This window comes from Heterodontus francisci, chromosome 48 (genome assembly GCF_036365525.1).
Source record: "Heterodontus francisci isolate sHetFra1 chromosome 48, sHetFra1.hap1, whole genome shotgun sequence".
Lineage (NCBI taxonomy): Eukaryota > Metazoa > Chordata > Chondrichthyes > Heterodontiformes > Heterodontidae > Heterodontus > Heterodontus francisci.
In genome coordinates, this window is record NC_090418.1 from 10,070,213 (window position 1) to 10,097,884 (window position 27,672).

A 27,672-nucleotide genomic window follows, 5' to 3' on the forward strand; every position below is an offset into this window, starting at 1 on the left:
TTAAATAGACTCTGTTTGCTGTAGTTTGTAAGAACTCTGTTTAAATAGACTCTGTTTGCTGTAGTTTGTAAGAACTCTGTTTAAATAGACTCTGTTTGCTGTAGTTTGTAAGAACTCTGTTTAAATAGACTCTGTTTGCTGTAGTTTGTAAGAACTCTGTTTAAATAGACTCTGTTTGCTGTAGTTTGTAAGAACTCTGTTTAAATAGACTCTGTTTGCTGTAGTTTGTAAGAACTCTGTTTAAATAGACTTTTCTATAGTTTGTCGAGGTTCTGTTTAAATCGATACGGTTTGCTCCAAAATAGCCTATTTGTTGTAAGTCCTGTCATAAGTCCCAGCCTGTCTCCAACTCATTGACTGACACAATGGTGTCATACTGTTTACACACCAGCCCTCTGCGGCTATGCAGCTGGATAATCAGGTGCGATGGAGCAGGAACACAGTGTTTGTACTGGACCCTGTACTGATGTGGAGTGGAGGGGGAGTGTGTACTGGACACTGTAGTGGTGTGGAGTGATGTTGAACATGTGCTGGATTTATACCCTTTCAGTGCTACTCAAGACACTACCATCTCTTCACTCTTCCCCTCTCTTGTGCGTCAGTGGTGTTTTGATCCCCCCCCCTACCGTACAGTTGAGCCCAGTATATGCGGTGACTTACGACAGAAGTCTGGCGTTCTCCAGCTGTGCACAGTGGCCCTGGCAGATAGACAGGCATCCGTGTAGGCCTGCATCTGGTCACACAGTGTCTTCTCGAGGCCCTGGAACTGGCACATGTCGTACACGCAGTTGTTGAAGTAGGGCATGGGGTCCACTATTTTCACACAGTCCCTGCAGAGCAGCAAAGAAAGGAGCAACATCAGAAAGCTGAGGACATAATCTACGCCAACGTTCTGGTCTCTCCCCACAAGTGGGAACATCTTCTGTACGTCTACCCTAATGAACCCCTTCATAATATTAAAGACGTCTATCAGGTCACCCCTCAGCCTTTATGTTTTCTAGAGAAAAAACGCCCCAGCCTGTTCAGTTTTATACTGATTATTAAATCCTCTCGAGTATCATCCTTGCAAATCTTATTTGCACCTTCTCCAGTCGCTCTATATCCTTTTTTATAAGTGTCAGTTGGTAGCATTCTTGCTACTGAGTCAGAACGTTGTGGGTCCAAGTCCCACTCCCAGACCTGAGCACAAAACTCCAGGCTGACACTCCCAGGGCAGTGCTGAGGGAGTGCTGCACTGTCAGAGGTGCCGGCATTCAGATCAAGATGTTAAACTGAGGCCCCCGTCTGCTCTCTCAGGTGGGGGACGTAAAAATATCCCATGGTCACAATTGGAAGGAGAGCGGGCGAGTTTTCCCCCTCAGCAACATCACAAAAAACAGATGATCTGGCCATTATTACATTTATGTTTGTGGGATCTTATTACGCGCAATAATTGGCTTCTGTGTTTTCTACATTGCGGCAGTGACTGTACTTCACTGGCTGTAGAGCGCATTGGGATGTCCTGAGCACGTGAAAGGCTCTATATGAATGCATTTTTTTTCTTTCTCATCGGGGATTAGCTGTGGAGAGTTTGGGAGTACAGATAATCTCGGGAGCTGAAAAAACAAGTCGGCACAGAGAATACCACCAAACCCCTCTTGACAATGCCCTCCCACCCTCCGTACTCCTCAGCTCACCCAAAACTCTGCTGTGGTGTCCTAACTCTCACTGAGTCCCATTCACCCATCGCCCCCCTGTGCTCGCTGACTGACCTCCGGCTCCCAGTCAAGCAACGCCTCGATTGTAAAATTCTCCTCCTTGTTTTCAAACCTCCTCTGTAACTTTGCCCTCCTGGTGGGCCCCCCCCCCCCCCACCCTCCCATCTCAGCAACTCCTCCAGCCCCACGACCCTCCGGGGTCTCTGTGCTCCTCCAATTCTGGCCCACTTCTCCATCTCTGACTTTCATCGCCTTCCCATCAGCGACCGTGCATTCAACCACGTAGGGGCTGAGTTTCGGAATTCCCTCCCCTAGCCTCTCTGTCAACCTCTCCTGCTATCAGACCCTCTTTAAAACCTACCTCTTTGGTCCACCAGTCCTAATTTCTTCTTCTTTGACCTCAGTGCCAATTTTTTTGTCTTGTTCTGTTCCTCTGAAGCGCCGTGGAACTTTTTAACTACACCAGTGGCGCTACTTAAATGCAATTAGTTGTTGTGTTCTTACCGGAAGGCCCCGCTTGGGTCAATGATGCGCCCACACTTGTCCAGGCCGATCACCTTGTTGTAGAGGTCTTCATCACAGGGACGCTCCTGGGGATTATGGGGTTTGCAGCTGAGAAGAAGAAACAGTCAGAGCTTCTGTCTTTGTTTTTAAAAAAATTATTAGCGATTCTACTTCTTCTGTACAATTCCCCCAGCTTTAAAAAGAACAGGAATGGAGACCGGTCCTCAGCACCACGTACCTTTCACGGTCGAATAAGGGAAAGGCTGGAGGCCACTGCCCCGCAGGCTGCACTATCTTCGGCCTATGTGAGGCCTAGAGGCCTACTCCTGGCACGGTGCACTTTCTCCAGCCTTAGAGGAAGGCCTGGAGATTATTGCTCCCCACGTGTTGTACATAGCTTTGTTCTAGAGTCGGGCTTTCAGGCCTACTTCCAGCACTGTGCGCCTTTTTGCAGCCTATAGGAAGGGCTGGAGATGTTCCCCTTAGGGGGCCCCCGCCTGCCCGCTCAGGTGACCCCACGGCCACTATTTCGAAGAAGAGCAGGGGAGTTCTCCCTGGAGTCCAGTATTTATCCCTCAACAGACGTCATTATAAAAAAAAACACAGGTTGCCTGCTCATTCATTGCATCGCTGTTTGTGGGATCTTGCTGTGCCAAAATAAAAACTGGCTGCCATGTTTCGTACAATGCGACGGCGGCTACACTTAAATGAACCAGCTCATTGGGTGCGAAGGGCTTTGGAGGCCGTGGAAAGGTGCTACAGAAATGCTGGCAAGGCCGGCATTTGTTACGTCCCGTTTGGGAAGGACATGATGACCTTGGAGAGGGTGCGGAGGAGATTTACTGGAACGGCTCCGGGGATGAGGGATTACAGTTAGGTGTAGAGACTGGAGAAGCTGGGGTTGTTCTCCTTAGAGCAGAGAAGGCTAAGAGGTGATTGGATAGAGGTGTTCAAAACCATGAAAGATTGAGGCCCATTCAAGGAAATGAAAGACTCGCCGTGTTTTTACTAAAAAAAAAAGAGATGATTGGTGATTCTGAGAGCTTGGGATGCGGAACAGGCTTGGAGAAGCCAGCTTCGTGGGTCCTCATTAAATCTACGCGCAGTGGTTTTGAATGCCAGCTGAAGCGTGTTCCTGTTTGTTGTTTCGGGCGTGTTTTTTTTTTAGGTTAATGTTTCGCCTATAATACATGGAGTGAATTATCGAACGTATTACTATCTCTAGCTGTATGAATCCGGTTAGCGGGTGAAAGCCCCCTTACTTCTCATCCTCGTCGTCGGGCGTCTGCCAACTGTCGCCCAGCTCTCCCACGCTTCCGGCCGCCGTGCCGTCTGGCTTGATGTTGTCGTTGTCCGGATTTCCGTCAAAGTTACCGCACAGCCCGCACATCATGTTGAAGTAGGAGCTGGAGCAGGGAGAGAGAGAGAGAGAAGGTGGGCGAGAGTAAGGGAGATACCCACACTCAAAGAGGCAGCACAAGATGAAGATGGACAGCTTTCAGCAGCAGGATTGGCTGCAAAAACAATTATTTCCGCCCCTCGCCCATCTGCTGCTCGAAACCCACATCAGTGCTTTGCCGCTTCCCAGTCCAGTTATTCCAATGCTCTCCTGGCTGACCTCCCATGTTACGCCCTCCATAAACTCGAGCTCTGCTGCCCTGTAACCCAAGTTGCACCAAGACCCGTTCACCCATCACCCTGTGTTCCCATTGACATATTACGCCACGGTTGGAAAATTCTCATCCTCGTGTTTGAATCCCTGCACGGCCTCCCCCCCACCCCCCCAACACCACATCTCTGTAATCTCCTCCAGTCACAAAACCCTCCGAGAGCGTTGGAGCATTCCTCCAACTCTCCCTCTGCATCCCTGCTTCCTAATCCCACCCATTGGCAGCAATCTAGGCCCTCAGCTCTGGAATTCCCTCCCGAAACCTCTCCTCCTCTCTCTCCTCCTTTAAGACGTTCCTTAAAACCGACTTTCTTGACCGAGCTTTTGGTCACCTGTCCCTAATATCTCCTTATGTGGCTCGGTGTTAAATTTTGTTTCCTGTTATCAAAGTTAAACTGTTATTAGTGTCGTTTAACAAAACGTATGCACAGGATAATCCTTTTATTGAGATAATGCTTTCATCTTTATATTCGTGGCACGGCTCCAAGAGATAACCGGTTGATGTAACTAGTAGGACAGATAAGGGAAAGCCAGTGGATGTGGTGTATTTGGATTTTCAGAAGGCTTTTGATAAGGACCCACATAAGAGGTTAGTGTGCAAAATTAAAGCACATGGGATTGGGGGTAATATACTGGCATGGATTGAGAATTGGTTGACAGACAGGAGAAAGAGAGTAGGAATAAACGGGTCTTTTTCTGGGTGGCAGGCAGTGACTAGTGGGGTGCCACAGGGATCAGTGCTTGGGCCCCAGCTACTCACAATATATATTAATGACTTGGGTGAGGGGAACTAAATGTAACATTTCCAGGTTTGCAGACGACACAAAGTTGGGGGGGGAATGTGAGCTGTGAGGATTATGCAAAGAGGCTCCCGTGTGATTTGGACAAGTTGAGTGAGTGGGCAAATGCATGGCAGATGCAGTTTAACGTGGATAAATGTGAGGTTATCCACTTTTGTTGTAAAAACAGAAAGGCAGATTATCTGAATGGTGATAGATTGGGAAAGGGGGAGGTGCAACGAGACCCGGGTGTCCTTGTACACCAGTCACTGAAAGCAAGCATTCGGGTGCAGCAAGCAGTTAGGAAGGCGAATGGTATGTTGGCCTTTATTGCAAGAGGATTTGAGTACAGGAGCAAGGATGTCTTACTGCAGTTATACAGGGCCTTGGTGAGACCACATCTGGAGTATTGTGTGCAGTTTTGGTCTCTATATCTGAGGAAGGATGTTCTTGTCATGGAGGGAGTGCAAAGAAGATTTACTAGGCTGATTCCTGGGATGGCAGGAATGGGATGAGGAGAGATTGGGTCAACTAGGACTATATTCACTAGAGTTTAGAAGAATGAAACAGGAATCTCATAGAAACCTATAAAATTCTAACAGGACTAGACAGGCTAGATGCAGGGAGGATGTTCCCGATGGCTGGGGAGTCCAGAACCAGGGGGTCACAATCTCAGGATACGGGGTATCCCATTTGGAACCGAGATGATGGGCGATGAGGGGGCTTCTTGTTTTTGTGATAAGCAACGTGAGGAATGTTGGTGCTGGAGTGATGGTGCCTTTCACTCCAGGCTCCCAGGCTGGAGCTAATTCCCAACACCCACCCCCTCCCCACTCCTGCCACTGGTCTCTGACCCCCCCCCGCCCCGACCCTACCAGGGAGCCCGCCACTGCCCATTCGTGAATGCCTGGTGGCAGAGTTGCTGCAGCTGGGCATTTAAAGGCGCAGTGAAGAGCACACGGAGACCGAGGCCTACAAAACCCTCATGAGGAGGACAGGCCGGAATGGAGGGTGATGGAGACCACCACGAGGAGTTCTCCCTCCATTGAGGGTCGTCGGGATCGTCACCATGACCTTCACCATGGCGACCCCTTGGTGGGGGGGGGGGGGAGGGGCAACGCCTGAGGACATGTAGAACCTCTTCCAGGCCTCGCTGGTGCCTCTGTGCCAAGCACTAACGCCAGAGGAACTGAGGGAACAATTCAAGTGTTGATGGACAAAGCACTTACGTTGGAACGATGATCTCCAAGTATTGATTTCCGTCCCAGCGCAGTGACACCCCAAAGTTTGTCTGCACCACCACATACTGCCCACTCTGAGAGATCGCGATCGCACGGGAAGCCTGGTACGGGAGGCGCACTCTCCTGCTGTTCACCTGTATGGGAGAGAGGAACCCAGATACCACATCAACAATACCAGCACTGCATTTATATAGCACCTTTAACATCCCTTGGCGCTTCACAGAAGTGTCATCAGACAAAATTTGAGGCAAAGTCGCGTAAGAAGATATCAGGGACAAGTGACCAAAAGCTCAGTCAAAGAGGTCGGTTTTAAGGAGTGTCTTAAAGAGGAGAGAGAGAGAGACGGAGAGGTTTAGGGAGGGAATTCCAGAGCTCGGGGCCCCAGGCAGCCGAAGGCACGGCCACCAATGGTGGAGCGATGGGAATCGGAGGGATGCGCAAGAGGCCGGAATTGGAGGAGCAGCAGAGATCTCGGAGGGTTGTGGGGCTGGAGGGGATTAGAGAGATAGGGAGGGGTGAGGCCATGGAGGGATTTTGAAAACAATAATGAGAATGTTAGCATTGTGACATTGCCAGACCGATAACTAATGTAGGTCAATTCCTTCGACACTGTCCCCCATCAAACACTCCCAGGACAGGTACAGCACGGGGTTAGATACAGAGTAAAGCTCCCTCTACACTGTCCCCATCAAACACTCCCAGGACAGGGACAGCACGGGGTTGGCTGCTGGCTAATTGGAGTATTGACTGCTGATTGCAGCAACGAGCCTCAGCTGAGAGTGCTGGTGGCAGTTGGAGGTTGCAGAGGTGGAGAGAGGAGCTGTACTGTGCAAGGGAGAGCAGCTACCAACAAGCAGAGGAAAACTCCAACAACAGTCTCCATTAAAGAGAAGAAAGGGACATTTTGTGGAAACAAGGCTTTGTCTGGAGGTGGGTGCTGAACACCAGTAATTTACTTTGGACTGTTGGGGGAGGAACAAGTGGCTGGAACAACAAGGGGTGGGGCTGCCAATTCAACAGGAGTCTGTGCTGCTGCACAAGCACACAGGGAAGCTCCCTCCCCACCCCAATTGCCAAACCTGGGTCAGCTGAAGCTGCCCAGCTAAACAGACGGAAGGGGATAGATAGTGCCTGGGCAGCTTCAGCTGACCCAGGTGAAGACGACTCCCCCAACCAGAAGACCGGAAGACCAACTTCAAAGACTGTTTGTTTTAAGTGTACTGTGAGCACCACCTCCAGAAAGCAAGTCATCCCTTCCAGCCTGCCTTTGCCTCTCCTCTCTTACCTCAGCCTCTCCACTAACCTGTTGTTTGTTTGTTTGTCTTTTCAAATTTTTCTGTGAATCTGTTATTTAGTGTGCAAGTCCACAATTTGGGGTGGGTTTAGCTCTTGGACCCATGGCAAGCCCTTCATCACCGGTGGCGGGGCCCTCTACTACCTACGCAGCTGCAGCTTCTGTGGCTGCCCACGTGGCCCCGTCACCCTTTAAATTATTGACATGCAGCCATGGGGTGAAGAGCTATCCCCACCCCAACATGTCTATTGAGGCCTGCGTTAAGGCAATGGCCGTGGTTGTCGGCCCCTCGGCCATTGTTGCGGCCTCAAAAATGTATGGGAAGGCTGTGTTCTTTTTGAAGACCGAGCGGGCGGTGTCCCTGGCCCTGAGTAAAGGGCTCACTGTGGGGGGGACCTTCCTGCCAGTGGACCCTCTGGGGGCCACTGCGCATCGGATAATGTTGTCCAACGTCCCACCCTTCATTCCCAGTGAGCTCCTCCTCCCCCACCTACACCATCTGGGGGAGGTGAGGTCGGGGATCACCCCAGTCCGGCTTGGTCTTCGGGAGCACAGCCTCCAACATGTCTACTCCTTCCGCCGCCAGTTATTTATGCAGCTGGCGCGGGAGGAGGACACGGAGGGCCAATTTAATGTGGAGTTCCAGGGGACGGCCTACCGCGTCTTTTGGACCTCGGACGGGGCGCGGTGCCACGTCTGCAAGGGGGTGGGGCATGTTCGGAAGAACTGCCCCAACCTCCCGGCCGCCAGCTCCACCTCGGCGGCCCAGAGTGGTTCCACAGCACCTCCTCCCACTCCCCCTGCACATCCAACAGACACCGCTCAGTCGGTTCCGGAGGCTGTGGTTTTCACAGCCTCTGGCGGGGAGGGGAGCGTCCGTCCGAGCGGAAGGAAGACGCGGGGAAAAAAGAAACATCGTGAGGCGCGTCCCCTGGACACTTTGACTCAACCCGAGCCTGAGCTCAGCCCAAAGCCCATTCCCATGGAATCCACCTGTCCCAGGGCTGGGCTCAGGCCCAGGGTGACTAAAAAAGGAAAAAAGGGTGCGGAGGCGGAGGCCTCTGATGACATGGAGGTCTCTGAGTCTCCGCGCCCAAGTGCGAAAAAGAGGAGAAGGCACCCCTCCACAGAAATAACACAGGGCCCTGAGGTGCAGGGCCCATCTGTTGGAGGGGAGCTGCCTCCTGTTTCTGGTCCTCAGGTGCCCCCTACCGCCACCACCAAGGCTGCAAAGTCCGGGCAGGTGCACTCTATTCCTCAGGATGGAGGGGAGGGGATGGCCCCGGTACGTGAGGCCCCTCCTGAAGGAGTAAGTGGGGCCCTGCTTGTGGTGGGGGAGCCTGGGGAAACCGCCCATTCCGCCACTGCTACTGGGTCGGGTGTTCTGAATGAAGGGGAGGGCGAGGCCCCAGAGGGTCGGGCCTCCCAGCCGGAGTCCACCACCAACCAGGAGACACCCGACCCAGTTATAACTGAGAATGCTGCCCCATCTGCTGGGCCTGTGGGTGCTGGCGGAGCGGGAGATGGCCTCCTCTCGCCGCCTCCAGTCTCGGCTCCGGCTGGTTTCCCGGAGTCCGGAACTTCTGTCTCCCCTGGACCAGTCATTGGCCTGGGGATGGAGGTGGAGGGGGGTCCTGAACCGCTGGTGCCTACAGGCTCCAGTTTCACAATAGAACCCAGAGAGGACTCCTCCGCCATCGATCCTGGGGGTGGGTTCGTGACGGAGGCGGGACCAGCTGGCGCGGCCGGGACGTCCGCCCCACAGTGTGTGGTGGATGTGTCGGCCGCTGGCGGTGACGACCCGGAGGAGGATGGGGATTCGGTGCGGGGCACGGAGGATGATCTTGATTCCATCGCCAGTGAGGTGGTGGAGTCCCTCGTGCCTCCCACCGAATCTCCTCTCATCCCCACGGCGGAACTCCGGGATTTCCTCGCGGCTTGCAGAGGTTGCCGCAATAAAGTTCAGCTGGCCCTCGACCGTTGGTCGAATCTGGCGCTGATCATCCAGTCCGTCCGTGCCGCCCTTAAGATAGCGGGCAAGCGCGCGGACGTGAAACTGGTTGAGAGGCGCCGTTTTAATGTGTTCCTCAATGGGTTGCTGGGGGAGTGGAGGGCCAGGTGCACTTCCACTCCCTCCTCACAGTGAGCTGTTGGTGACGGGTTTTACGTACCTTTGACATGAAGATAACCATAGCCAGCCTCAACATCAACGGCAGCAGAGGGGCTCACCGCAGATTTCACAATCTCTCAGTCCTTAGGGAAGGGAGATACGCGGTGAGCTTTCTGCAGGAAACCCACACCGTTCCGGGAGACGAAGCCACCTGGCTCCTGGAGTGGCAGGGTGGGGTCTACATGAGTCACCTCACCCCTATTTCTAGTGGGGTGGCTATCTTGTTGGCCCCGACTTTTCAGCCGGAGATCTTGGGGGTCAAGGAGCTAGTGCCGGGCCGCTTGCTCCACCTCGCCGTTCGCCTGGGTAGCGTGCCGCTCCACTTTGTGAACGTGTACGCGCCCAGGCCCGGCGCTTTGCAAGCGCGCTTCTTTGAAGAAGTGTCCGCTCTCTTGAGCTCCATCGATAGCGGCGAGTGCATCATCCTCGGGGGGGATTTTAACTGCACCCTCGAGGTGGGGGATCGCTCCGGTCCCCAGCGCGGCCAAGCGTCGGTGGAGAAGTTGAGGGGACTGATCAGCTCCCTTAACTTGGTGGACGTCTGGCGGAATCTCCATCCCGACTCCAGCGCCTTCACGTGGAGGTCTGGAGGAGGGGGGTCGCGAATCGACCGCCTCTACATTTCGCAGGCGTACGTCTCCCGCGTCTCGGCGGCCTCCATGCGGCTGGTGCCGTGCTCGGACCACCGCCTGGTGTGGGCGGAGTTCACTCCGCTCCGCACGCGGGCGGGGTCCGCGTACTGGCACTTTAACAACCGGCTGCTGGAGGACGTGCGATTTCGGGACTCGTTCTGTCGATTCTGGGCCGACTGGAGAAGGAAGCAGGGGGGCTTCCCCTCCTTGAGGCTATGGTGGGATGTGGGCAAGACTCACATCCGCGTCTTCTGTCAGGAGTACGCGAAGGGGTCGACCAAGAGGCGGGAAGCCGAGGTCGGGCGCCTTGAGAGGGAGGTGCTCGACTTGGAATCCCGCCTCGGTCATGCCGTCGTGGACCCGGCCCTGTGGCAGGCGTACAAAGAGAAGAAGGGCGCGCTGAGGAACCTGCAGCTCATAGGGTCCCGAGGCGCGTACGTGAGGTCGCGGATCCAGATCCTGGAAGATTTGGACCGCGCCTCACCCTTCTTCTACTCGCTGGAAAAATGGCGGGGGGTCCGTAAGCAGCTCGTCGAGCTGCTGGCCGACGACGGATCCTCCATCACGGATCCGGAGGGAATGGGCCTCCTGGTCCGGACGTATTACAGTGCGTTGTTCTCTCCGGATCCGTCCAGCGAGGATGCGCGCAGAGTTTTGTGGGAGGACCTGCCGCAGGTCAGCCCGGAGGGCGCCGAAGGATTGGAGGCTCCGCTCACGTTGGCGGAGCTGACTGGCGCCCTCCACCAGCTCTCGAGGGGCAAATCCCCAGGGCTGGATGGGTTGACCGTGGAGTTCCTCAGGGCGTTCTGGGACGTCCTGGGGGACGATTACGCGCGGGTCCTGGGGGAAAGCCTGGCGACCGGGGAGATGCCCCTCTCGTGGCGCAGGGCGGTCATCGTCCTGCTGCCGAAGAGGGGCGATCTCCGCCTGCTTAAAAACTGGCGTCCGGTCTCCCTCCTCAGCACGGATTATAAGATCTTTGCCCGGGCTATGTCTACCCGCCTGGGCTCCGTGCTGGCCCACATGATCCACCCCGACCAGTCCTACACGGTCCCGGGCCGGTCCATCCAGGACAACATCCACCTGGTCCGGGACCTGATCCATCTTTCCCAGAGGACTGGTCAGTCGGTCGCCTTTCTCTCCCTCGATCAGGAGAAGGCGTTCGACAGGGTGGATCACGATTACCTTTTCGGGACTCTGCGCGCTTTCGGACTCGGGCCGCATTTCGTGGCCCGGGTCCGACTTTTATACGCCGCCGCAGAGTGTCTAGTCAAAGTTAACGGGTCCTTGACGGCGCCCCTTCGATTTGGGAGAGGAGTGCGTCAGGGGTGCCCCATGTCCGGCCAACTGTATACCATCTGCGTGGAGCCCTTCCTGTGCCTGCTTCGCAGGAGGTTGACGGGATTGGCTCTGCGCGAGCCGGCCATGCGGGTCGTCCTCTCGGCTTACGCCGACGACGTGCTCCTCGCAATCACAGATCCCATTGACTCGCGGAGGATGCGCGACTGCCAGCAGACCTTTTCTGCCGCGTCCTCCGCGAGGATCAATTGGGAGAAATGTTCCGGACTCCTGGTTGGTCAGTGGCGGGTGGACTCCCTGCCGGAGGAGATGACACCTTTTGCGTGGAGCACCACGCACCTCCTCTATCTGGGAGTCCACCTTAGCCCCGCTGAGGAAGCCTGGCCGGCAAACTGGCAGGAGTTGGAGGCGAAAGTCACCGCTCGGCTGGGGCGCTGGACAGGACTGCTCCGAGTGCTTTCCTACAGGGGCCGAGCGTTGGTCATAAACCAACTGGTGGCCTCCATGCTGTGGTACCGGTTGGTCACTTTGGCCCCGCCCCCTGTATTTGCCACCAAGATCCAGAAGAAACTCGTCGATTTCTTCTGGGGCAAGAGGAAACACTGGGTCTCTGCCGCGGTCCTGAGTCTCCCGATCGAGGAGGGCGGTCAGTCGCTGGTGTGCGTCCGCACCCAGGCTGCGACTCTCCGCCTTCGGACCCTGCAGAGATACCTGTACGTCGAGCGTCCTCCCAGATGGTGTGCGCTGGCGACGTATTTTTTCCGCCAGTGTCACTGCCTTCAAGACGACACGCAGCTCCCGGTGGAGTCCGTTAGCCGCGCCTCTCTGAGGGAGTTGCCTGTCTTTTACCGGGATCTTTTCCGAGTATGGAACATGGTCGCCTCCAGTCAGGGCGCTCCCCCGCCGGCGGAGGAGAGTGCCTCGGCTGTCCGGGCGGCCGACTCCGGGGACGGTCCGGCGGGCGGAGGAGTAGCCGAAACCCCCGGGACGCCCCTCACTGCGGGTGGCGAGGGGGCTCGGGAGTGCGGAGCGATCCCGGCCGAGCCGACCCCCGCTCGGCCGGAACTGCTCATCGGACCCAGGCCCCGAAACCCTCCTCGGGAGCCGGTCCCGCACAACCCGAGCCGCCTCTCGGAAATGCCCTCCGTGCCATTCCAATCGGCGCGGAGGGGTTTCCTGTACGGGCTGTTCCTGCACACTCTCCACTTCCTCGCCCTCGTCAGCCGGCCGGACACGCCCTGGCGGTCCGCGTTGCCATCTGGCGGCGAGGGGAAACCCCGATGGAGGTCTCTCTACGCGGGAGTCTTCCCCCTTTACATCGGGGACCTGGGGTGGAGGGTGCTGCACAGAGCAGTCCCGTGCAATAGGCTTTTAAGTAGGTTCACGGACTCCCAGGCCACCTGTACTTTCTGCGGCCTGGACGAGTCCGTGTTCCACATTTATACGGAGTGTGCGAGGTTGCAGCCCCTATTTGAGTATCTGAAGGGGCTGCTCCTCAAATTCTGGCTGCACTTCAGTCCCACGCTCCTGATCTTTGGGCACCCGGTGCGGAGGGGCTCGGGCCGGGAGGAGGATCTCCTCGTCGGTCTGCTCCTGGGCCTGGCCAAGGTGGCAATTCACAGGTCCAGGTTGCGGGCCGTCGGGGGTTCCGTCCTCCCCGATTGCCTGCCCCTCTTCCGCGGTCACGTTCGCGCCCGGGTGTCCCTGGAAAAGGAGCATGCGGTGTCAGTCGGTACGCTTGAGGCCTTCCGCGACCGGTGGGCACCGCAGGGACTGGAGTGCATCGTCGACGCCGAGAATGGCATTTTAATTTGAGTTTTTTGTTTATTTATCTGTTTTAATAAAGTTATTTTAAAACTGTAAATATGTACATAAAGGGGGCCTGAGGGATAAAGGCCCCCTCGATGTGAAAAATATAAAAGGGGCCTGGGGTATAAAGGTCCCCTTGTGGAAAAAAAAAAGAAAAAAAAAAAAAAAAAAAACGGGGGTTAGATACAGAGTAAAAAAAAAAGGGGTAAAAAAAAAAAAAAAAAAGGGGTGGGGCTGCCAATTCAACAGGAGTCTGTGCTGCTGCAAAAGCACACAGGAAAGCTCCCTCCCCACCCCAATTTGCCAAGCCTGGGTCAGCTGAAGCTGCCCAGCTAAACAGACGGAAGGGGATAGATAGTGCCTGGGCAGCTTCAGCTGACCCAGGTGAAGACGACTCCCCCAACCAGAAGACCGGAAGACCAACTTCAAAGACTGTTTGTTTTAAGTGTACTGTGAGCACCACCTCCAGAAAGCAAGTCATCCCTTCCAGCCTGCCTTTGCCTCTCCTCTCTTACCTCAGCCTCTCCACTAACCTGTTGTTTGTTTGTCTTTTCAAATTTTTCTGTGAATCTGTTATTTAGTGTGCAAGTCCACAATTTGGGGTGGGTTTAGCTCTTGGACCCATGGCAAGCCCTTCATCACCGGTGGCGGGGCCCTCTACTACCTACGCAGCTGCAGCTTCTGTGGCTGCCCACGTGGCCCCGTCACCCTTTAAATTATTGACATGCAGCCATGGGGTGAAGAGCTATCCCCACCCCAACATGTCTATTGAGGCCTGCGTTAAGGCAATGGCCGTGGTTGTCGGCCCCTCGGCCATTGTTGCGGCCTCAAAGATGTATGGGAAGGCTGTGTTCTTTTTGAAGACCGAGCGGGCGGTGTCCCTGGCCCTGAGTAAAGGGCTCACTGTGGGGGGGACCTTCCTGCCAGTGGACCCTCTGGGGGCCACTGCGCATCGGATAATGTTGTCCAACGTCCCACCCTTTATTCCCAGTGAGCTCCTCCTCCCCCACCTGCACCATCTGGGGGAGGTGAGGTCGGGGATCACCCCAGTCCGGCTTGGTCTTCGGGAGCACAGCCTCCAACATGTCTACTCCTTCCGCCGCCAGTTATTTATGCAGCTGGCGCGGGAGGAGGACACGGAGGGCCAATTTAATGTGGAGTTCCAGGGGACGGCCTACCGCGTCTTTTGGACCTCGGACGGGGCGCGGTGCCACGTCTGCAAGGGGGTGGGGCATGTTCGGAAGAACTGCCCCAACCTCCCGGCCGCCAGCTCCACCTCGGCGGCCCAGAGTGGATCCACAGCACCTCCTCCCACTCCCCCCGCACATCCAACAGACACCGCTCAGTCGGTTCCGGAGGCTGTGGTTTTCACAGCCTCTGGCGGGGAGGGGAGCGTCCGTCCGAGCGGAAGGAAGACGCGGGGAAAAAAGAAACATCGTGAGGCGCGTCCCCTGGACACTTTGACTCAACCCGAGCCTGAGCTCAGCCCAAAGCCCATTCCCATGGAATCCACCTGTCCCAGGGCTGGGCTCAGGCCCAGGGTGACTAAAAAGGGAAAAAAGGGTGCGGAGGCGGAGGCCTCTGATGACATGGAGGTCTCTGAGTCTCCGCGCCCAAGTGCGAAAAAGAGGAGAAGGCACCCCTCCACAGAAATAACACAGGGCCCTGAGGTGCAGGGCCCATCTGTTGGAGGGGAGCTGCCTCCTGTTTCTGGTCCTCAGGTTCCCCCTACCGCCACCACCAAGGCTGCAAAGTCCGGGCAGGAGCACTCTATTCCTCAGGATAGAGGGGAGGGGATGGCCCCGGTACATGAGGCCCCTCCTGAAGGAGTAAGTGGGGCCCTGCATGTGGTGGGGGAGCCTGGGGAAACCGCCCATTCCGCCACTGCTACTGGGTCGGGTGCCCTGAATGAAGGGGAGGGCGAGGCCCCAGAGGGTCGGGCCTCCCAGCCGGAGTCCACCACCAACCAGGAGACACCCGACCCAGTTATAACTGAGAATGCTGCCCCATCTGCTGGGCCTGTGGGTGCTGGCGGAGCGGGAGATGGCCTCCTCTCGCCGCCTCCAGTCTCGGCTCCGGCTGGTTTCCCGGAGTCCGGAACTTCTGTCTCCCCTGGACCAGTCATTGGCCTGGGGATGGAGGTGGAGGGGGGTCCTGAACCGCTGGTGCCTTCAGGCTCCAGTTTCACAATAGAACCCAGAGAGGACTCCTCCGCCATCGATCCTGGGGGTGGGATCGTGACGGAGGCGGGACCAGCTGGCGCGGCCGGGACGTCCGCCCCACAGTGTGTGGTGGATGTGTCGGCCGCTGGCGGTGACGACCCGGAGGAGGATGGGGATTCGGTGCGGGGCACGGAGGATGATCTTGATTCCATCGCCAGTGAGGTGGTGGAGTCCCTCGTGCCTCCCACCGAATCTCCTCTCATCCCCACGGCGGAACTCCGGGATTTCCTCGCGGCTTGCAGAGGTTGCCGCAATAAAGTTCAGCTGGCCCTCGACCGTTGGTCGAATCTGGCGCTGATCATCCAGTCCGTCCGTGCCGCCCTTAAGATAGCGGGCAAGCGCGCGGACGTGAAACTGGTTGAGAGGCGCCGTTTTAATGTGTTCCTCAATGGGTTGCTGGGGGAGTGGAGGGCCAGGTGCACTTCCACTCCCTCCTCACAGTGAGCTGTTGGTGACGGGTTTTAAGTACCTTTGACATGAAGATAACCATAGCCAGCCTCAACATCAACGGCAGCAGAGGGGCTCACCGCAGATTTCACAATCTCTCAGTCCTTAGGGAAGGGAGATACGCGGTGAGCTTTCTGCAGGAAACCCATACCGTTCCGGTAGACGAAGCCACCTGGCTCCTGGAGTGGCAGGGTGGGGTCTACATGAGTCACCTCACCCCTATTTCTAGTGGGGTGGCTATCTTGTTGGCCCCGACTTTTCAGCCGGAGATCTTGGGGGTCAAGGAGCTAGTGCCGGGCCGCTTGCTCCACCTCGCCGTTCGCCTGGGTAGCGTGCCGCTCCACTTTGTGAACGTGTACGCGCCCAGGCCCGGCGCGTTGCAAGCGCGCTTCTTTGAAGAAGTGTCCGCTCTCTTGAGCTCCATCGATAGCGGCGAGTGCATCATCCTCGGGGGGGATTTTAACTGCACCCTCGAGGTGGGGGATCGCTCCGGTCCCCAGCGCGGCCAAGCGTCGGTGGAGAAGTTGAGGGGACTGATCAGCTCCCTTAACTTGGTGGACGTCTGGCGGAATCTCCATCCCGACTCCAGCGCCTTCACGTGGAGGTCTGGAGGAGGGGGGTCGCGAATCGACCGCCTCTACATTTCGCAGGCGTACGTCTCCCGTGTCTCGGCGGCCTCCATGCAGCTGGTGCCGTGCTCGGACCACCGCCTGGTGTGGGCGGAGTTCACTCCGCTCCGCACGCGGGCGGGGTCTGCGTACTGGCACTTTAACAACCGGCTGCTGGAGGACGTGCGATTTCGGGACTCGTTCTGTCGATTCTGGGCCGACTGGAGAAGGAAGCAGGGGGGCTTCCCCTCCTTGAGGCTATGGTGGGATGTGGGCAAGACTCACATCCGCGTCTTCTGTCAGGAGTACGCGAAGGGGTCGACCAAGAGGCGGGAAGCCGAGGTCGGGCGCCTTGAGAGGGAGGTGCTCGACTTGGAATCCCGCCTCGGTCATGCCGTCGCGGACCCGGCCCTGTGGCAGGCGTACAAAGAGAAGAAGGGCGCGCTGAGGAACCTGCAGCTCATAGGGTCCCGAGGCGCGTACGTGAGGTCGCGGATCCAGATCCTGGAAGATTTGGACCGCGCCTCACCCTTCTTCTACTCGCTGGAAAAATGGCGGGGGGTCCGTAAGCAGCTCGTCGAGCTGCTGGCCGACGACGGATCCTCCATCACGGATCCGGAGGGAATGGGCCTCCTGGTCCGGACGTATTACAGTGCGTTGTTCTCTCCGGATCCGTCCAGCGAGGATGCGCGCAGAGTTTTGTGGGAGGACCTGCCGCAGGTCAGCCCGGAGGGCGCCGAAGGATTGGAGGCTCCGCTCACGTTGGCGGAGCTGACTGGCGCCCTCCACCAGCTCTCGAGGGGCAAATCCCCAGGGCTGGATGGGTTGACCGTGGAGTTCCTCAGGGCGTTCTGGGACGTCCTGGGGGACGATTACGCGCGGGTCCTGGGGGAAAGCCTGGCGACCGGGGAGATGCCCCTCTCGTGGCGCAGGGCGGTCATCGTCCTGCTGCCGAAGAGGGGCGATCTCCGCCTGCTTAAAAACTGGCGTCCGGTCTCCCTCCTCAGCACGGATTATAAGATCTTTGCCCGGGCTATGTCTACCCGCCTGGGCTCCGTGCTGGCCCACATGATCCACCCCGACCAGTCCTACACGGTCCCGGGCCGGTCCATCCAGGACAACATCCACCTGGTCCGGGACCTGATCCATCTTTCCCAGAGGACTGGTCAGTCGGTCGCCTTTCTCTCCCTCGATCAGGAGAAGGCGTTCGACAGGGTGGATCACGATTACCTTTTCGGGACTCTGCGCGCTTTCGGACTCGGGCCGCATTTTGTGGCCCGGGTCCGACTTTTATACGCCGCCGCAGAGTGTCTAGTCAAAGTTAACGGGTCCTTGACGGCGCCCCTTCGATTTGGGAGAGGAGTGCGTCAGGGGTGCCCCATGTCCGGCCAATTGTATACCATCTGCGTGGAGCCCTTCCTGTGCCTGCTTCGCAGGAGGTTGACGGGATTGGCTCTGCGCGAGCCGGCCATGCGGGTCGTCCTCTCGGCTTACGCCGACGACGTGCTCCTCGCAATCACAGATCCCGTTGACTTGCGGAGGATGCGCGACTGCCAGCAGACCTTTTCTGCCGCGTCCTCCGCGAGGATCAATTGGGAGAAATGTTCCGGACTCCTGGTTGGTCAGTGGCGGGTGGACTCCCTGCCGGAGGAGATGACACCTTTTGCGTGGAGCACCACGCACCTCCTCTATCTGGGAGTCCACCTTAGCCCCGCTGAGGAAGCCTGGCCGGCAAACTGGCAGGAGTTGGAGGCGAAAGTCACCGCTCGGCTGGGGCGCTGGACAGGACTGCTCCGAGTGCTTTCCTACAGGGGCCGAGCGTTGGTCATAAACCAACTGGTGGCCTCCATGCTGTGGTACCGGTTGGTCACTTTGGCCCCGCCCCCTGTATTTGCCACCAAGATCCAGAAGAAACTCGTCGATTTCTTCTGGGGCAAGAGGAAACACTGGGTCTCTGCCGCGGTCCTGAGTCTCCCGATCGAGGAGGGCGGTCAGTCGCTGGTGTGCGTCCGCACCCAGGCTGCGACTCTCCGCCTTCGGACCCTGCAGAGATACCTGTACGTCGAGCGTCCTCCCAGATGGTGTGCGCTGGCGACGTATTTTTTCCGCCAGTGTCACTGCCTTCAAGACGACACGCAGCTCCCGGTGGAGTCCGTTAGCCGCGCCTCTCTGAGGGAGTTGCCTGTCTTTTACTGGGATCTTTTCCGAGTCTGGAACATGGTCGCCTCCAGTCAGGGCGCTCCCCCGCCGGCGGAGGAGAGCGCCTCGGCTGTCCGGGCGGCCGACTCCGGGGACGGTCCGGCGGGCGGAGGAGTAGCCGAAACCCCCGGGACGCCCCTCACTGCGGGTGGCGAGGGGGCTCGGGAGTGCGGAGCGATCCCGGCCGAGCTGACCCCCGCTCAGCCGGAACTGCTCATCGGACCCAGGCCCCGAAACCCTCCTCGGGAGCCGGTCCCGCACAACCCGAGCCGCCTCTCGGAAATGCCCTCCGTGCCATTCCAATCGGCGCGGAGGGGTTTCCTGTACGGGCTGCTCCTGCACACTCTCCACTTCCTCGCCCTCGTCAGCCGGCCGGACACGCCCTGGCGGTCCGCGTTGCCATCTGGCGGCGAGGGGAAACCCCGATGGAGGTCTCTCTACGCGGGAGTCTTCCCCCTTTACATCGGGGACCTGGGGTGGAGGGTGCTGCACAGAGCAGTCCCGTGCAATAGGCTTTTAAGTAGGTTCACGGACTCCCAGGCCAGCTGTATTTTCTGCGGCCTGGACGAGTCCGTGTTCCACATTTATATGGAGTGTGCGAGGTTGCAGCCCCTATTTGAGTATCTGAAGGGGCTGCTCCTCAAATTCTGGCTGCACTTCAGTCCCACGCTCCTGATCTTTGGGCACCCGGTGCGGAGGGGCTCGGGCCGGGAGGAGGATCTCCTCGTCGGTCTGCTCCTGGGCCTGGCCAAGGTGGCAATTCACAGGTCCAGGTTGCGGGCCGTCGGGGGGTCCGTCCTCCCCGATTGCCTGCCCCTCTTCCGCGGTTACGTTCGCGCCCGGGTGTCCCTGGAAAAGGAGCATGCGGTGTCCGCCGGTACGCTTGAGGCCTTCCGCGACCGGTGGGCACCGCAGGGACTGGAGTGCATCGTCGACGCCGAGAATGGCATGTTAATTTGAGTTTTTTTTTTGTTTATTTATCTGTTTTAATAAAGTTATTTTAAAATTGTAAATATGTATATAAAGGGGGCCTGAGGGATAAAGGCCCCCTCGATGTGGAAAATATAAAAGGGGCCTGGGGTATAAAGGTCACCTTGTAAAAAAGAAAAACGGAAAAAAAAAAAAAAAAAAAAAAACGGGGGTTAGATACAGAGTAAAGCTCCCTCCACACTGTCCCCATCAAACACTCCCAGGCCAGGTACAGTACGGGGGTTAGATATAGAGTAAATCTCCCTCCACACTCTCCCCATCAAACACTCCCAGGACAGGTACAGTACAGGGGTTAGATATAGAGTAAATCTCCCTCTACACTCTCCCCATCAAACACTCCCAAAAAAAAAAGAAAAAAAAAAAAAAAAAAAACGGGGCTAGATACAGAGTAAAGCTCCCTCTACACTGTCCCCATCAAACACTCCCAGGACAGGTACAGCACGGGTTTAGATACAGAGTAAAGCAAGAAAAATAACGGGAAAAAAACGGAGTTAGATACGGAGTAAAGCTCCCTCTGTGTGGCAGACTCCTTGGTTAAATTGTGAGGAAGATGATTGGTGAAGGCAGATTTTGGTGCTGATCTGAAAATTTAACTCCACTGCTCCTGATTTTAAAGCTTCGGGAATCATTAAGACCTTTCCTGACTGGAGCCGGAGCTGGAAGTCAAACATGTTTGCACCACTTGTGTTCACTGACCAGTGTCCTCCTACTCTTCATTAGGGTGATAGATATTCCCTGCGTCGTGAGATAAATTTTCTTCAAATAGGAGACTCCCGGTTGTCCTCTCTCCTCATTCTTCCCTTCAATGGTAAACCAAGGTCCTGAAAGATGCATGAAAGTAATACATGGTTGAGTGAGAGCAAAACGGCCACGGGCACAGAGAGCAAATCGGTGAGCGTTACCACTTGGAGTCAAAGGTGAAAGGTCGGTATTCTTGCTTCATACCTGTCCGATTCTCACATGACCTGGCCAAGGTGTAAGTACAGGTGCCCATGAAGGACAAAGACCTTCCATCAAAACTGTTATAGTGAGGGTCTCCCGAGATGTGACATGAGCTTGAGCCTGGGGGGGGGGGGGGGGGAAGAAAAACAGAGTTGACAGGAAGTTAGCGGCCGATATCACAGAATCGTTACAGCGCAGAAGGAGGCCATTCAGCCCATCGTGTCTGCACTGGCTCTCCAAAAGAGCAATTCATTCAGTTCCATTCCCCTGCCTTCTCCCCGTAACCCTGCACATTCGTCATTTTCATATAACTGTCTAATTCCCATTTGAATGCTTCAATTGAACCTGCCTCCGCCACGTTCTCAGGCAGCGTATTCCAGACCTTAACTGAAAAAGATTTTCCTCGTCACTTTTGCTTCTCTTACCAATAACTTGAAATCTGCGCCCTCTCGTTCTCAATCCTTTCACAAGTGGGAACAGTTTCTCTCTATCTCCTCTGTCCAGACCCCTCATAATTTTGAATACCTTTATCAAATCACCTCTCGGCCTTCTCTTCTCCAAGGAAAACAGTCCCAACTTCTACAATCTATCTTCATAACTGAAATTCCTCATCCCTGGAACCATTCTCGCGAATCTTTTCTGTACTCTCTCCAATGCCCTCACGTCTTTCCTAAAGTGCGGTGCCCAGAACTGGACGCAATACTCCAGCTGAGGCCGAACTAGTGTCTTATACAAATTCAACTTAACTTCCTTGCTCTTGTACTCTATGCTCCCATTAATAAAGCCCAGGATACTGTAGGCTTTATTAACTGCTCTCTCAACCTGTCCTGCCACATTCAATGACTTATGCACATATACACCCAGGTCCCTCTGCTCCTGCACCCCCTTTAGAATTGTATCCTTTATTCTATATTGTCTCTCCATGTTCTTCCTACCAAAATGAATCACTTCACATTTCTCTACATTGAACTTCATCTGCCACCTGTCTGCCCATTCCACCAACTTGTCTATGTCCTTTTGAAGTTCTACACTATCCTCCTCATAGTTTACAACGCTTCCAAGTTCCATATGATCTGCAAACTTTGAAATTGTGCCCTGTACACCAAGGTCTAGGTCATTAATATATATCAGGAAAAGCAAGTGTTCCAACACTGATCCCTGGGGAACTCCACTACAAACCTTCCTCCAGCCCGAAAAACATCCATTAACCACTACTCTTTGTATCCTGTCACTCAGCCAATTTTGTATCCATGTTGCTACCATCCATTTTATTCCATGAGCCACAGGTTTGCTCACAAGTCTGTTGTGTGGTACTGTATCAAACACCTTATGTTGCCCAATTCGCACCAAATCACATTCACCCATCGCTCACTGTGCTCGTACACCTACAGTGGCTCCCGGTTAAACAACATGTCAATTTTAAAATTCTCATCCGTGTTTTCAAATCCCTCCATGGCCTCGCCCCCTCCCTATCTCTGTAACCCTCCTCCAAGCCTACAACCCACCAAGATCTCTGCCCTCCTCCAATTCTGGTCTCTTGCACATCCCCCGATTCCCATCACTCCACCATTGGCGACCATGCCTTCAGCTACCTGGGGACCTGGAATTCCCTCCCTAAACCCTCTCCGCCTCTCTCTCTTCCTTTAAGACACTCCTTACACCCAACCGCTTTGACCGAGCTTTTTGTCGCCTACCAAGCAACAGTGACTACACCATAAAAAAGTACTTCATTGGCTGTAAAGCGCTTTGGGATGTCCAGTGGCTAGAAATGCAAGACCTTTTTTTTTTCAAACCTGTCCTAATATCTCCTGATGTGGCTCGGTGTCAAATTTTGTTTGATAAACGCTCCTGTGAAGTGCCTTGGAATGTTTTACTACGTTAAAGGCGCTAGATAAATGCAAGTTGTTGGTTGCTGTTGTTGTCGGGAAGTGTTAAGACTGGGCCTCGGTGCTCCCTGTCGGAAAGTGGCAGGCGAGGATCGCGCCCGCCAACACTCTCTGGAACCCGCACACGTGAAGAGCGGGCATTTGGGGGAGGGCCCTCGTGGAATTCCTGCCGCGTCACGAGTCAGAACAGTGGGGGAAGAGTTTCCCGTTACCGGGGCCCTCGTTACCATCAAGGCTGGTATCCATGGCAAACCTGGTGCATTTTCCTTATTCCTTTCCTTTGGTCAGTTCTTCAAAAGTTTCTCCCTGGCCCTTCTCTCTCTCTCTCTCTCTCTGTCTCTCTCACACCCCACGCGCACCACCCGTAGGATTTAGTTCCATCTCATGTCAGCCCTCTGGTGAATTTGGGGCAGCGTTTGCTTGCTGGATTTATGGCTCTCTTACCTGTTGCGTGGCAGCCATAGTTGCCATCGACTAGGCCACAGTACTCCTTCTCTCCACACTTCCAGGCTTCGCAGGCCGTGATGTTGTTACCCTGGCACTTGCACCTCAGCGAGCAATCGGGCCCGAAGAACTCGGCGCCTGGCTGTTAGGCCGGAGACAAGACGGAAAAACGGTTTTAGACAAATAATCCCTTCTGTGCACAAGGTACCACAAATTGTGGGGGACGGACTGGGTGGACCATAGGGTCTAACCCTGTGCCTCATCGTTCATACATTGAGGGGGCATCTGGGGCCTGTAAGGCGTTTCAGCCCCTCGAGCCTGTTCCGCCATTCAATGAGATCACGGCTGTCCTGTGACCTAACTCCATATACCCGCCTTTGCCCCTTATCCCTTAACACTTTTGGCTAACAAAAATATATCAATCTCAGATTTAAAATTAACAATTGATCCAGAATCAGTTGCCATTTGTGGAAGAGAGTTCCAAATTTCTACCACCCTTTGTGTGTAGAAGTGTTTCCGAATTTCACTCCTGACAGGTCAGGCTTGAATTTTTAGACTCTGCCCCCTCGTCCTAGACTCCCTCAACCGATGGAAATAGTTTCTGTCTATCTACCATGTCTGTTCCCCTTAATATCTTGAAAATATCAATCAAATCACCCTTAACCTTCTAAAGTCCAGGAAATACAATCCGACTTTCTGTAATTTACACACCTACAACACTGGCATCTACCAGGCAATGTGGAAAACCGCCCAAGTATGACTTATACACAGAAAGCAGGATAAATCCAACCCGGCCAATTACTGCCCCATCAGTCGACTCTCGATCATCAGTAAAGTGATGGAATGTGTCGTTGATAGTGCCATCAAGTGGCACTTGCTTAGCAATAACCTGCTCACTGATGCTCAGTTTGGGTTCCGCCAGGGCCACTCAGCTCCTGACCTCATGACAGCCATGGTTCAAACATGGACAAAAGAGCTGAACCCCAGAGGTGAGGTGAGAGTGACTGCCCTTGACATCAAGGCAGCATTTGACCGAGTATGGCATCAAGGAGCCCTCGCAAAACTGAAGTCAATGGGAATCGGGGGGAAAACTCTCTGCTGGTTAGAGTCACACCTAGCATAAAGGAAGATGGCTGTGGTTGTTGGATGTCAATCATCTCAGTCCCAGGACATCACTGTAGAAGTTCCTCAGGGTAGTGTCCTAGGCCCAACCATCTTCAGCTGTTTCATCAATGACCTTCCTTCAATCATAAGGTCAGAAGTGGGGATGTTCGCTGATGATTGCACAATGTTCAGTACCATTCGCGACTCCTCAGATACTGAAGCAGTCCGTGTAGAAATGCAGCAAGACCTGGACAATATCCAGGCTTGGGCTAATAAGCAGAAAGCAACATTCGCGCCACACAAGTGCCAGGAAATGACCATCTCAAGCAAGAAAGAATCTAACCATCTCCCCTTGACATTCAATGGCATTACCATCACTGAATCCCCCACTATCAATATCCTAGGGGTTACCATTGACCAGAAACTGAACTGGAGTAGCCATATAAATACCATGGCTACAAGAGCAGGTCAGAGGCTAGGAATGCTGTGGCGAGTAACTCACCTTCTGACTCCCCAAAGCCTGTCCACCATCTACAAGGCTCAAGTCAGGAGTGTGATGGAATACTCTCCACTTGCCTGGATGGGTGCAGCTCCAACAACACTCAAGAAGCTCGACACCATCCAGGACAAAGCGGCCCGCTTGATTGGCACCCCATCCACAAACATTCACTTCCTCCGCCAATGACGCACAGTGGCAGCAGCGTGTACCATCTACAAGATGCACTGCAGCAACGCACCAAGGCTCCTTTGACAGCACCTTCCAAACCTGTGACCTCCACCACCTAGAAGGACAAGGGCAGCAGATGCATGGGAACACCACCACCTGCAAGTTCCCCTCCAAGTCACACACCATCCTGACTTGGAACTATATCGCCGTTCCTTCACTGTCGCTGGGTCAAAATCCTGGAACTCCCTTCCTAACAGCACTGTGGGTGTACCCACACCACATGGACTGCAGCGGTTCAAGGAGGCAGCTCACCACCACCTTCTCAAGGGCAGTTACAGATGGGTAATAAATGTTGGCCTTGCCAGTAACGCCCACATCTGATGAACAAATTTTAAAAAAGCCCTCTCCTCGGTAATTTAACCCTTGGAGTCCAGGTATCATTCTGGTAAATCTACACTGCACTCTCTCCAAGGCCAGTATATCCTTCAGAAGGGGTGGCACCCTCAGTTACCCATTTGGTTTGGCTGTGTGCCGACATCATGGCAAGGGCAGAACTGAGCGTGGTTGTGAAGCCTTCCCTGAGGAATAGCCAATTACTGCTTTTTTTAGGCTTGCGCATCGAAAGACTGGTACGACAAGAGCACAGGGGCTCCTGCAACTGTACAGGAGCTAGGAGATGAGCAGGGGCAGAAAGAAAGTGTAGGGAAGTCAGGGATAAGTGGGCGTGCCGAACAAATGGAGAAATCCAGGCTGGAGGAGTTGCCGAGCTTCCCAGGTTGTCCGAGAGTCTCCAGAAATTAAAGGCGGATCTCTGCACCGCCTGCAGCGAGCAACCCAGTGGCGGGGGTTGGGAGGAATCTCATAGTGGTGCAAAAGGAATCGGAGATTGGGGTAGGAGGGAATAAAAGGCCATTTGACTGATGGTCAAGAATCATCCCAAGAACACAAGGAATAGGAGCAGGAGTGGACCATATCACCCATCGAGCCTGCTCCGCCATTCAATACAATCATGGCTGATCTTAGGCCTCAATTCCACTTTCCTGTCCTTTCTCCATATCCCTGGATTTCATGAAAAATCTATCTATCACCAGCCATAAATGTATTCAATGATGGAGCATCCACAACCCTCTGGGGTAGAGAATTCCAAAAACTCACAACCCTTTGAGTGAAGTAATTTCTCCTCATCTCAGTCCCTTATTGGCCTCTTATCCTATCTCAACCAGCAGAAAGAACCTCATTGTCTACACAACCGAGCCTCTTCAGAATCTTATATGTTCCAATGAAACCGCCTCTCATTCTTCTAAACTCCAGAGAGTATAGGCCCAATTTACTCAGCCTCTCATCATAGGACAACCCCCACCTCCCAGGGACCAACCTAGTGAACCTTCGCTGTCCCGCCTCCAAGGCAAGTATATCCTTCCTTACATGTGGAGACCATATGGCGCACAGTATTCCAGATGTGGTCTCACCAAAACCCTGCTCAATTGTACCAAGAAATCCAATCATTGCCCCCCGATGGGCCACTGGAATGGACCAATGGCGGGAGCGGGAGGGCAGGAGGTCATGTGATGATCGATCCAATCAGAGAGGCAACTGGCAGCCCTAGAACCCAGGGAGGGGGCGGGGGGAAGGGGTTGATTGAATTCAAGTTTCTGAGGTGAAGGGTCTTCTAACGGACAGCACTAAAGAATGAGAGACACAAGGCCCGGGAGAGGTTACCTGATAGTAAACACCATCATAGACGCAGCCACACTGATCTTCACGGACACACTGGGCTCCGCTCTGCACAAATCCTTGGTCGCACTGGCACCCCTCCAGACAGGGCGAGTCACAAGCCTGAGGTCGAAGGTTAAGGCAGCTGGCAGGGCAGGCTGGGCCGCACGTCTCGTAGTGGCTGTTCACTGGACAACGGAGAGCTGGAGTGGGAGAGAGAGGGACTGGAGTCAGTGTCAAAGGTCACTCCAGGACACCTGACCCCACCGTCCTATTTTGACGTTTTACGTTTTAGTGACTCGACTGTCCTTATTCTTTGCTTGCAGGCTGTTATCGTGTGTGGCGTAGGGAGTGCATACTAGATTTTCATTTAGATAGCCTCCTTCATGACCTCAGGACGTTCCAAAGCGCTTTACAGCCAATGACGTACTTTTTGAAGTGCAGTCACTGTTGTAAAGTTGGAAACGCGGCAACAGATTTGCACACAGCAAGATCCCACAAGCAACAATCTCATAATGACCAGGTCATGTTTTGGTGATGTTGGTTGAGGGATAAGTATTGGCCCCTCTGACAGTGCAGCTCTCCCTCGGTACTGGCACTGGGAGGGTCAGTTCAGGTATTGTGCTGTTGCAGGGACTTGAACACCACTGACTTTGGGATTAAACTGAATTCAGAGTCCAGGGGACCATCCGCTGAGCCAGAGCTGGCACCTGGTGCTGGGGACTGATTCTAGGTGGAGTAATGGCGGAACTTTGCACATTGTGGGCCGATGCCCGCACAATGCTCACTGCAGCCAGGGAACTCATGCCAGGTGGGCGATTGGCGCAGGTGGAACTCGCTGTGGCTGCTGCCCAATACCTCAACTATGTGTGCGTCGCCGGCAGAGCAGAGTTTATCGCCCATCCTCAGCTGCACTTGGAAGGCAACGGTGGGCCCTCTTGTGAATTGCTCGACCATTTCAGAGGGCCTTAAGGGTCAACTACACGGGGTGTGACCGGAGTCATGCAGACCAGGCAAGTCCTGAAGGACATTTGCGAGCCAGTTCGGCTCTCGTTTCCAACAATCCGGCAGCTTCCATGAACATTTTTCCTGGTGCCACCTGCTAGGCTTCGACCCTACGACCTCCAGGCAACTGGGCCGGAACCATCGTCTTAACTTTTCCCGCAATTCTATTAACTTTATGTGTGGATAAAACCCTCCCTGACCTCCCTCCTCACTCCTAATCACTCCCCCCCTCGGGCATTTGTAGGATCTAATCTTCACAGAGTAGACAGTTCAGAGAGCAGGACCATTCCTTGGGCCTACAACTTGGACAAAACCATTTATTGCCAACGTCAGGTAGGGGCTGCCAATCTT

At 54.9% G+C, this 27,672-nt stretch overlaps 1 protein-coding gene across 1 annotated transcript in view; it reads right to left on the reverse strand.

Moving 5' to 3' along the window:
• The window catches only part of zanl (zonadhesin, like), a 176,451-nt gene that overhangs the window by 65,384 nt on the left and 83,395 nt on the right, over positions 1–27,672 (reverse strand). Inside the window, exons 50-57 of the mRNA XM_068023775.1 lie at positions 26,323–26,519; positions 22,833–22,974; positions 20,506–20,622; positions 20,257–20,381; positions 5,879–6,024; positions 3,464–3,607; positions 2,202–2,309; positions 661–830 (exon numbers count right to left, since the gene is read on the reverse strand). Of these exons, the coding sequence (XP_067879876.1) occupies positions 661–830; positions 2,202–2,309; positions 3,464–3,607; positions 5,879–6,024; positions 20,257–20,381; positions 20,506–20,622; positions 22,833–22,974; positions 26,323–26,519 (1,149 nt within the window). The remainder of the gene's footprint in view (positions 1–660; positions 831–2,201; positions 2,310–3,463; positions 3,608–5,878; positions 6,025–20,256; positions 20,382–20,505; positions 20,623–22,832; positions 22,975–26,322; positions 26,520–27,672) is intronic.